The sequence below is a fragment of the Microcaecilia unicolor genome, chromosome 1 (genome assembly GCF_901765095.1).
Source record: "Microcaecilia unicolor chromosome 1, aMicUni1.1, whole genome shotgun sequence".
Lineage (NCBI taxonomy): Eukaryota > Metazoa > Chordata > Amphibia > Gymnophiona > Siphonopidae > Microcaecilia > Microcaecilia unicolor.
Genome location: NC_044031.1, coordinates 235,145,599 through 235,157,809, shown reverse-complemented (window position 1 = coordinate 235,157,809; position 12,211 = coordinate 235,145,599). Strand labels below are relative to the sequence as shown.

The window sequence follows — 12,211 nt, the reverse complement described above, 5'->3', positions numbered from 1 at the left end:
TAATATATGAATGTCTTCCTGCAACACTATCTTGCTTACCTAGAGCCTGGTTTGTTAATAAAGGCGAGAGAAAAACTGAAGCACTGTACCGTAAGCTACCCATCTTATTTCAAATAAGCTAAGGGAAACACACAATTGCTAGTGCATCCTTTCAAATAATCACGTATTAACCAATTTGTTCAATGTTGTCATTTTTTGCATTTTGAAAAATCACCATGTTGAATGGGCTCAGTATTTCCAAGTAGTTTCGAATTTGTATGAACCACACTGCTAAATTGCATTCCAGTCCATCTCCGAGGTGTAAAACAATTCCTAAAGACAGTCAGTTATACAGTGCAGCTCGCAGTATGTCACACACTGACACATGCATGTCTGCTAATTACTGTTTTCAAAGGGAAAGAAAGACATTCATCACAAATAAAGTTGCTTTTAATGGCCTTAGAGGTCAAAAGCAGCACTGATTATATGCAAAGCATACAACTTATCTTCTCAAATACATTAGAATTAGTCATCTGTCAAGTACATTATTTAGAATAAAAAACCCACAAACTTTCAGACAGAGAGGTGGAAAGAAGGGGAATACATCAGCAATAACAAGCCAAAAAAAGTAGTAAAATGAATGACACTTCTTACACTGTTCCCTGGAGTCCTCCTCCTACAGTCATGCCAGTGGGGGGCGCTGTTTCATTATCACATTTTGAATAGTGAGAGCCAAGCAAGCTCTCCAGGACTCCAGGGAACCTGCCTGTTCCTAGAGATTGAGCACACAATATTAAAGCACCACCTCCCACTGGCTGCAGTGCAGATGGAGGTCTCCCACTCAGCTTAGAGGGAACAGTGAGTCCTCTAATTGTACTAATTAGGGATGTGAATTCATTAGCACGCCTTAAAAAATGTTGTGTTCAAAGCTGATTTTACACATTAAGCTGTGAATTAAGGTGCATAAAGTTATTTGTTAAAAAGTTATATCATCAGAAAACTTTGAAACAAACATAAAAGTATCCAAATATTGTGAGAAAAAGCCAAAAGTGTTCTGAAAGCAAACCATTTCCCCCTGTGCACATCCCTATTAATAATGAGCTCATGATGTTCAGTATACAGAGTATATAACTTTAAATCAATGGCATAAACTCTTGTTGACACTACAGACCAATTAGACTTTAATACTTCACGTGTCTAACTCTTTAGGATATAAGCAATTCAAGGGCAAACAATTCTTCTCATCTCAAAAGTATTTCACGAGTATTCATTTGACCTCAGTGATGTTCATTGCCACTTAAAAACTTTTTTTATGGCAATATTCACAACATCCATCATCCTCATAGGTCAGCTTTTTTTCTTTTATTTAAAGCTTTCATATATCTTATTTTATAAACTTTTAAAATTTTCACTTATCTTATTCTCCGTTTAACATCGGACCCAGGGGTTACAGAGTAGGCAGAAAGGAGCAAGTAATTGTAGTATACAGAAGAAATCCCTGGATTTTAAGATAGGACCTCATGGTTCACAAAAATTGATGACACAATTAAAATATAGGAAAGACTGACAAGTGCACGCTATGGCCTCCCCCCCCCCCCCCCCCGCGTACATGAAGATGACTTTTGAGAGACAAAAGTCCAAGTTAATGGTGAACAGAACCAAACAGCACAAAAGCAGCTAAAATCATATAAAAAAAAGAATGACATGCTATTTGTACTTTTGAAATATTTGGCAGACACTTACAGAGAATATGGATTCCTTTAAAGTGAGTCTCTTAAACAAGATTACAGAGTGAGTATAATTATTTTTATATGTAATTTTTTTCTCCTCACAATTTGCATACTTGTGTTTTATAGTCACTGACAGTATCTCTCACTTTGAATCACACAGTAAAGCAACACCTCTTAAAGTCCAGTGATCAGGGACTTGAACTGTTCTTAAATACAGTGAGAAAATGTAGGTGAGATCTGTGCGTCGTGGCTTTTTGTACACAGGACAGGAGTATAGGTTGCCTTGCTGTTTCTTGGGGTCTGGAGGGGCAGTAGTATTGACAGCGTAGACATGAACCACTGGGAGATTTGTGAAGAGCACCTACAAGAAATGAGAAGAATGAATTCATTCACATACAATCACTTGGAGCTAGTAAAGCCAAAATATTTCAGAATGCACATATGGGAAATGGTAAAGGAAAGATCATGATTGCTCCTGTCAGTCCTCCTCTGCAAGACTGAAAGAAAGGGACATTTCTTCGCACTTCCTCTTCCCCAACCTGTCAGCAGAATTGCCCTTTAACAAGCTGGTGTTTAAACCACAAAATATGGCAGTTTAATACAGCATAATCGTGTTACCTGCTGGATTGCCATTTTAGAAATCTGTACTGAAGTTGATTTATGGTACAGTCTGGTGGCTCAGAGGCAAGTGCTGAACGCTGTAATGAAAATTTGGGGTTTAATTCCTAAGCTTGGTTTCTGTCCCTGAGTCAGTTGAGGTTGGGGATGCATCAGAGACCTAGGCTTGCTAAATGGTAGTTTTCTGGGTGGCTGAAACTAGCTGGCAGGATTGTTTGTGCATTGAAGTTCCCTGGGACCTAAAGGGGCCCTTTTGACTTAGCTGTGCTGAGGCCACTTTTAGTGTGGCTGTAAAATGGCTGCATTTTCCATTTCCTCTATTAATTTCTCCATTAGTGCGGGAGCACTTACCAACACCTATTTTCTAGGTGGCAAGGGCTCCCACGCTAATAAGGTGCATGGCAATGTAGCTGCACCAACTGATTAGCACAGAACACACCTACTCTCCACCCCCAGCGCTAAAAATTAAAAAGTAGTTTTTAGTGCATGGGAAGCATGCATCAATCCAAAAACTACCGCAGGGTGCCTGAATGTGCCCCACGGTAGTAGATTTTAACCTAGTTAACAAACACACACTCACACATTATATATATGTATATAATATATATATACCTGGCTTGCCTCCCGGCTGCCTCCTTGAATATTTCTGTCTAGAGACTCCATTGATCAGAGGCCAGGACAAGAGTGTTAAGAAACCGTGAACCTTCAGCCTCTAATTGATTTTTATACTCCTCAAAACCTATCAACCCCCCACCTCAAACCCAAGATTTTATCAATTAAACTCATGAATCATGATCATCCCACCACCATAACTCCCACACCAATCCCATAAAAAACATATATCTGGACATTTCACACCATTAATATTAAACTTTTTTTGTAAATGCAAACATATTGAGGGTAATTTCCAAAAGCTGTTTTCAAGGACAATGAACTATTTGAAAATTGCCCATTCTTCATGCACTGATGATTCTCGAGTATGTGTAGCTGTCAAAATCTGTTGTTTTCCTTTAACTATAGTGGTTCATTGCTGCTCCCAAGATGCTGCTGTCCTAGATGAATGCCTAGTCTGCCCAATGGTTGAGCTGGCCCTGTCAGAGGCAGCATCTGAAGGAAGGAATTTCAACCATTTTAGCGAGCAACATCTAGTATCAAGAATTAGGACCACATTAGCTGGGTTCCAAAAGGCGTTGCAGTCTACGGCCCCTGGCAAAAGCTTGGTACTGTAACGGCTAAGGGAAGTTTTGAGGTGCCTACATCTCTCAGGTGTTTGTGAATAAAGAGGCCAATTACACCTAAGCTGGAAGCCCAAAGAAGAAACTGCTAGGAATGAGAAAATAATCCACTCAATATTCAGCCAGCGACGGTGAGCGTTAAAGAAAAAATGCTTACCCTTGCCAGGCTAAGTTACATTTGAATATTCAAAGCTGAGCCATGTGTCCACACCAGCATTAAATACTCAGGCATTTCCAGACTGAACCTAGCCAAAGGCACTTATGCAAGTTCTGGCCGATATTCAGCATAAGTATTTCTGGTTTGATTCCCGTGCCTCCCACTAAATCTGATCCAGTGGTGTAGCTATGGGTGGGCCTGGGATGACATAATTTCCTGTTTCTTCACTGGCTGGGATGAGGTAGAAGGAAGCCTGCAGGGCTGGAGCAGGCTGCTTACTGGAATCGCTGCCGGCGAAGGCTTGGAGGTAGAAACGGGAGGGAGAGAAGAGCAGATGCCGGCAGGGGCAGGAGGAAGTAAAGAGAGCAATGGATGCCAGATGGGAGGGGGGAACGAGGAGTGTATGCTGATTGGGGGGGTGGGGGGGGGGGGAGAAGCATGATGATAGCAGGGGCAGAAGGAAAGTTTAACCAAAAAATTGTATGTATGGACAGGGGTGAGGGTGGGAAGGGCCCACCCAAAATAACAGGTCTGGCTACACTCCTGATCTGATGCTCCCTCTCCTGCCCTCTTAGATTGCTTTGAATATCAGGCTCAATGATACCAAATATCAGTCTTTGATACCAAAGCTGGCTTTGTTTAAGTGATCGGGTTCATTGCGTACTTATATTGGTTATGTTCTGGTGCACTGGTGATCACTGATGCCACTCCACACCACACTATACCATATTTATTTACATTCTGCATAAAACCAACAGCTCATGGCACATTACAAAAAGAAAAGATACAACCATTTAACTGAAAAGTACAATTCCAAAAGTACAATGCAAAAGCATTATCTCACTAATATTACATTAATGGTACTTATTTTAAAAGCTATTCATGTTTTAGACATGCATAATCTGGCATTTAGATGTATATATTGCAAACGTGTCTAAATTCCAATTTTAGAAAGCCAGGAAATATTTGTCTAGAACTCAAAACACATGCATCTGACAAAAGGATGTGGACTGGGTGTGTTTTGGGCAGGACTACAAAATAAACATTTATTCCCCATTTCAAAAGAGGCATATGCATCTATGCCAAAACAGATCAACATCAATTTTTACACCTGCTACCCGGGATGTTTAGGTTTCAGAAAACTGTTTGCACTGAGCAGCACTCCACTGAATGGATTAGGGGAGGTTGCCCCCCCCCCCCTTAATTGTTGAGAGGTTTATGTGTCTACCCCACCCCTCCCCCAAAACAAAAACGGCAAGGGATACCAGGCTTCTTATGGAAGAACATGTAAGAGATCTGCCTGTACCAGAAATGGTTTTCAAGGTTGATGATGCTGAGAAACTGAAAGAAATCTCTGTGAACCTGGAAGTGCTGAGCCAAATTGACAAATTAAAGAGTAGTAAATCACCTGGCCAGATGACATACATCCAAAGGTGCTCAAAGAACTCAAACATGGAATTGCTGATCTGCTGTAAGTAACATGTAACCTGTCTTTAAAATCATCTGTAGTACCTGAGGACTGGAGGGTGGCCAATGTGATGCTGATTTTAGAAAGGGTTCCAGGGGTGATCTGAGTAATTACAGACTGGTAAGCCTGACTTCAGTGCCTGGCAAAATAGTGGAAACTATTACAAAGAATAAAATTACAGAACATGTAGACAAACATGGTTTAATGGGACAGTCAGCATGGATTCAGCCAAGGGAGGTCTTGCCTTACCAATTTGCTTCATTTCTTTGAATAAACATGTGGATAAAGGTAAGCTGGTTGATGTAGTGTGTCTAGATTTTCAGAAAGCTTTTGACAATTTCCTCATGCAAGACTCCTGAAAAAAATTAGAGTCATGGCATACGAGGCAATGTTCTCTTGTGGATTAGGAATTGGTTATTGGACAGAAAACAGAGGATAGGGTTAAATGGCTATTCTTCTCAAGGGAGGAGGGTGAATAGTGGGGTACTGCAGGGATCAATACTGGGACCCGTGCTATTTAACATATTTATAAATGATCTTGAAATTGAAGTAACAAGTGAGATGATTAAATTTGCAGATGACACAAAACTATTCAATGCAATGTGATGCACATTGAGAAGAATAATCCGAATCATAGTTAACTAATGCTAGGGTTCACTTTAGGAATCAGCACTTAAGAAAAAGACCTAGGTGTCATTGTAGACAGTACGCTGATATCTTCTGCCCAGTGTGCAGACAAAAAAGCAAACAGGATGCTAGGGATTATTAGGAGAGGGAAGCAAAATAAGACCAAAAACATTATAATGCCTCTGTATCGCTCCATGGTATGACCTCACCTTGAGTATTGTGTTTAATTCTGGTCACCATATCTCAAAAAAGAAATAGCGGAATTAGAAAAGGTTCAAAGGAGAGCAACTAAAGGAACTGCTCCCATATGAGGAAAGGCTACAGAGGTTAGGGCTCTTCAGCTTGGAAAAGAGATGACTGAGGGGGGATATGATTGAGGTCTACAAAAGCCAGAGTGAAATGGAAAGGGTGGTGGTGAAACGTTTTTTCTCTCATTCAAAAGGTACAAAGCCCAGGGGACACTCTGTGAAATTACATGGAAATACTTTTAATTTAATACATTTTATTAGATTTTAAGGGTAACAAACATCCAAATTCAGTACAAAATAATAATGTTTTATAACTTCCATTCCATAAGAGAAACTATATGATAACAGACATTTAACTGGATAAAAATTGAATAATGTTGTAGTAGTTCAAAAGCTTGAATTGAGTGAATACACAACAAATATACAGATAAATTAGGCTTATATACACTTTAATGGAAGTTATATGAAAATGAATAGTAATTTGAAAAAAAAAAACCAAGGAGGGGGAAGGGGAAGGTGCTTTAGGTATTATGCTCAGGTGGCTATTTAGTTGGATTTGATTTCAAAAATTGTTGCAAAGGTAACCACATTTTATGATTAGATATCTGAAAATTACCAGTATTGGCTGTACAATATTTATGAAGTTGTAAGACATTATTCCACCAAAAATGTATAATAAGTTGTGAATTATACTTCCAATTGGATAGTAGTTTTTTACAAGCATGGAAATACTTTTAAAACAAATAGGAGAAATATTTTTTTCACTCAAAGAATAGTTAAACTCTGGAACGCTTTGCTGGAGGATGTGGTAATGGCAGTTAGAGTATCTGGGTTTTAAAAAGGTTTGGACAAGTTCCTGGAAGACATGTCCATAGCCTGGTATTGAGATGGACATGGGGGAAGCCACTGCTTGCCCTGGGATTAGTAGTGTGGAATGTTGCTACTAATTGTGTTTCTGCCAGATACTTGTGAACTGGATTGGCCACTGCTGGAAGCAGGATACTGGGCTCGATGGACCATTGGTCTGACCCACTGTGGCTATTCTTATGTTCTTATGTTTAACCAAGCAGGGTTAGACCTGGCTACTACTTGGATGCGGAGATCACCTGGGAGAACCAGGTGCTCAATATCCTGCCAAAAAGAATCACAAACATGAGGTGGGGCCATGATAATCAAAATCTATTTTAGACAAGGCACATCATAGGACACCACCCTCATTCTGTAAACCACAGTCATAGGAGCCGACTCTGTGCTTGAGCACCCCCAATATTGAGAAAAAATCCTTGTATGGGTCCAGGGAGGGGTTATTTCCATTGGGCTTAGCACCCCCAATAATTTTGAAAAGCTGGCTCCTATGACCACAGTTAAGTTGCATTATCAAATTTAAAATGAAAGAAAAACAAAACAAAAGCTGACACATGCCAGCTGAAGGGCTGCCGAGTCAATGATTGGTGTAACCCAATCCCTGCTTCTTGCACCAATTGGTCTGCTTTCCAGGGCCAATGAAGCACAGTAAGTCAGGAAAGCATGTAAGAAGGGTGCTAATGTTTTTTTTTGGGGGGGGGGGAGCACCATAGGAGCCAACTTTTCAAAATTATTGAGGTTGCTAAGCCCAATGGAAATAACCCTTCACACAGCACCCACAGAGTCGGCTCCAATGGGGGGCACCACACTTATCTGGCTAACTTCAGTGCCAGACCCATGCTCCAGTGTTGTGCATCCTTCCCCTTTCCAACAGGAAGTCATCAGAAGGGGTGGGACATGGCAGCACCAGAGCGCAGGCCTGTTGAGGATGTTGATTATGTTAGGGAGAAAGTAACAGTGGAAATAGACCCAGAAGGCTGAAGATATAGAGAAGAAATGAGCTGACATGGAAGTCCTTGAAATTCTGCAGTGTCTCATCATGGTATTATGAGCATCATGTGCTAAAGTGTAAAGTGATTTTGCAAACAAGACACCTAACTAAGAACTTGCACAAATAGTCCACAAACATGCAAAAATATCAAATTTCAGGAGTCTGCACTATTTTTCATGCAAAGTGAACTTTTGCAAAGTCACTTATCAAAAGCACACTTTACAGTAATAAGCCTTTGTGGAAATTCCTCTTTGGGTGAAATTTTAATTAAACGTGTCATTAATGAGCTGCTGCAATACAGACTCTTGTAGAGTAGCTCAGAAAAAGGAAAATATGCAAAACCCAATAGGCAACAAAGGTTTTATGGCCCTGTTTTCACAAGATACAGTTATTTTCCTGCATATCCCAGAAACAAATGTCCAATTTTATGAGGAGGCAGCTCCATTTAAAGGGCCCTCATGGCCTGCTTGTGATCCCTGGTAGTCTAGCAATTCCTGCAACTTCAAAACGAACAAAGATATACCAGGTATTCACACAACCAAATCTGGCTTCTTAACTGGTGCTGAATATTCCCGGCAAGCTGGTTATATCGCACAATATAACCTGCTAGCCACTATCCACTGACCAGGGATATTCAGTGGGATTCTCTAACCTACAGCACTAAAATAGTGTAAAATATGCTATTTTTACCATGAGTTAGTAAATAGACCACTAAACCCTCTTTTTTGCTAGCAGTGCTGCAAAAGTACATGCCACCACAGTACTAACCTTTGGAGAGGATTCCATTAATTTACTGTTTTTACGGTCCCAGCCTGCACCATCGAGAAACAGGCCATAAACATAAACCCCTCCAATGTCCAAAGGGGGAGGGCTGGTGACATCCTCCTTCATCATCCTGGTCACATCGTTATGTAAAATGACACTGTCAAGGGCCCAGCCTTTTGCTAGATTCATACGTGTTGTCTCCTGTCTCATGGCTGTTAAAAAGCCCTGTAATAAAGCAAAAAATAAGATTATACTTTTTATCATATAAAGCCATGCCAATGAAACGGTCGTATTTGTCTCATTATTGCACCTGGGCTTAGAAATATCCTATTATGTGCAACACTGCAGAGAGATGAGCTGGGTTATAACTCAGCAATACACCAAAATATAGCATGTCTCAGCATTATGAGTTTCTAAAAAAGAAAGGACAATATAATTTTGTTTTCTTTCTTGAATACCACTGCTCCTCCCCCACTGAGCTTCTGACAATTTGTGCAGGGCTTTGTGGGTAAACAAAAAAAAAAAAAAGCTCTACAGCTCTAACAGATGCTTACTGAACTGTACCGGAAGGAGAGGAACAGTACTGGGGGTTAGCATAACTGCCAAATTACCCAGCTCCAGGAAGGAGATTATTACAGAGCAATCCTGGATTTCTGACAACCCTATTCATGGTGGGTCTTGCAGCCCTGATTTAAATGGGAATAATTAAGAATTACAAATACCACACTGCTTCAGGATATACATTGAAAAGTTGAGAAGAATCATAAAAGATCTGTTGCTATTTGACTTATATTTGTTGGTGTTTATGTTTTGGCAATTTTGTGATCTTGTTGAACTTTGAACTGCTTTTGCTCTGCAATTAAAAACAAATCATAAAAGATCTACATCCGCTACTCCAGGAGGAAGAATTACTGAAAGAGATATTCCCAGCCCCACCTCACAGTGCTGGGCGGTCCTCTGACAGCCACCTAATTTGAAACAGAAGTTAGTGAAAAGCAAGCTCCCAATTCAAGCTCAAAAGGAAGAGAATGGCACATGTCCCTGCAATATACCTAGCTGCAAACTGTGCCAACACATCTCACAGGATCCCACAGTCACTCATATGGGAAAAACATTCAGTATAAGATGATCCGTCACATGCTCATCTTCAAATGTAGTATATATCAATCAATGCAAAAAGTGTAAAAAAGGGTGCTATATTGGAGAAACAAGCCAGGTGCTAAAGACGAGATTCAATTTACATAGACATAACATTAACCATCACAATGCCAACCAGGATGACACTCTGTGGGACAGAACTTTACAAAACCAGAACACTGCATCAATAATCTTATGATGAGAATACTAAAAGGAAATTTTAACCAGGAATGCAAGACCTTTGAAGTAAAAATGATGAAATATTTTGACACTCACCAGACAGTGCTTAACAAAGATCTGGGTATTTTGTATCCCACTATAAATCATAAAACTATACTGCTTTGTCACCCTCTTATCAGCCATCCATCTCTTCCTTTCTCTCACCCAACCCACCCTACCCTCTTCCTGTCAGACTGTCATTGGAATGCATTTGTGTTGTACTTATATATTCTGATATTTGTCAACATTTGCTCATTTCTTACCTGAAGAAGATAATTAAAAATATATTAAGTTAGTCTATTTGAAAACTAATATATTCGGAAGCTAATCAAAATATATATTACGTTAGAACATAAGAGTAGCCATACTGGGTCAGACCAATGGTTCATCTAGTCCAGTATCTTGTTTTCCAAACAGTGGCCAAGCCAGGTCACAAGTACCTGGCAACATTCAATACTACAAATCCCAGGGCAAGCAGTTGCTTCCCCATGTCTGTCTCAATAGCAGACTATGGACTTTTCCTCCAGGAATTTATCCAAACCTTTTTTAAACTCAGATATGCTAACCGCTGTTACCACATCCTCTGGCAAAGAGTTCCAGAGCTTAACTATTCATTGAGTGAAAAAATATTTCTTCCTATTAGTTTTAAAAGTATTTCCATGTAACTTCCTTGAGGGTTCCCTAGTCTTTGTACTTTTGGAACGAGTAAAAAATCGATTTACTTCTACTCGTTCTACACCACTTAGTATTTAGTAGACCTCAATCATATCTCCCCTCATCCATCTCTTTTCCAAGCTAAAGAGCCCTAACCTCTTTAGCCTTTCCTCATACGAAAGGAGTTCCATCCTCTTTATCATTTTGGTATCTCTTTTTTGAACCTTGTATTGGGGAAGTCAGTCTAATAAAAAAGGTATCATCTTATTTTCTTTTCTATGTTTTGTTTTATTTCTATTTATTATCTTTAAAAGTGGACTAATATGGCTACTACACCACTTTACGCAGGATACAAGTCCAAAACCAGGACCAGCCAAAACATCTCCCTCCTAGTAATGGATTACATGGCAGGTCTGGGCTAATTGGAGATGCAAAGTTAGATGCTGAGGCCACTGGGTTCTTTCTCTCCTGGGTGCCTGGAAGGGCACCATCTCATTCTTCACGTCAGGAAGCAACTGACTTAATCCACCCTGTTCTCTCCTTTTTTGTGTTTACAAAGGTGAGTTAATCAAATGTTAATCCAGTTCTGAAGGACAAAAATTTCCAGATAGCTCCATATGATAAAGAAGAGGCTGGCTGATTTTATACCACTAAACCTAATTTTAGTCCTTAGGGTAAGGCTCCATAAATCAGGACCAGGGACTCCGGACTCCACAGTCAATCAGGTTGTCACAATATCTACAATGAATACGTAGGAAATCAATTTGCATGCACTGGGGACCCTCATATGCACACACTGATAATTTTCATTGTGGATATCTTGAATACCCAGCTAGTTGTGGGGCACCTAGGACAGGTTTGGGAAGCCCTGCCTTAGGGAAATGAGGGTTAATCAGCCAGAGATATAATGAAGCAAAATCAAGATAAGCTTAACCTGTCATTGATGACCTGGAACCATCTGATAGCTCTATCACAGAGCTACTGTACTACTAGCTTACTCTAAAAATCTTACACTTAGCACTTGGTCAATGGTTACAATAGGATGACCAGGAGGTGAAGGAATCAACCAGCCTCACTGCTCACTGCAACTGCATATGACATATCTCCACCTGGAGTCTGATGCTGATAGTGGTGTGAATCCTCTCTCCCGTGACCTGGTGTTCTCGGTAGGCGCTTGTCACGTGTCTCTTGTGAGAGTGCTGCTCAAAGTCTTGTACATTGTTATTTTAGAATGACTAATAGAAAATACTATGATTACACTACCTGTGGATTAAAAAATCCTGTCATCCAGAACTCATTCGGCCTGCCATCAAACAGCCAAGTATGAAACTGTTGGTTTCTCTCCAAGAGTTCTGTGAACCAAAACCCTAGGGTGGCCGATTCCCAGGAAATCTTAAACCACAGTTTTGGAATCCTGGCATCATACATGTTATCTAGAGCATCTCTCAGGTCTTCAGACATGATGATGGTTCCTGCAAGAATAGGAACAGGAAATGAAAAATCTGCACTTTATTTATGT

General features: G+C 40.1%; 1 protein-coding gene across 1 annotated transcript in view; it reads right to left on the bottom strand.

Annotated features, from left to right (window-relative positions):
* Positions 1-411: 411 nt before the first annotated feature.
* LOC115471141 (dynein heavy chain 5, axonemal-like) overlaps positions 412-12,211 on the bottom strand; it is a 766,968-nt gene continuing 755,168 nt past the window's right edge. The window contains 3 exon segments of the mRNA XM_030204834.1: positions 412-2,070; positions 8,686-8,907; positions 11,956-12,164. Coding sequence (XP_030060694.1) covers positions 1,852-2,070; positions 8,686-8,907; positions 11,956-12,164 — 650 coding nt within the window. The 3' untranslated portion in view covers positions 412-1,851.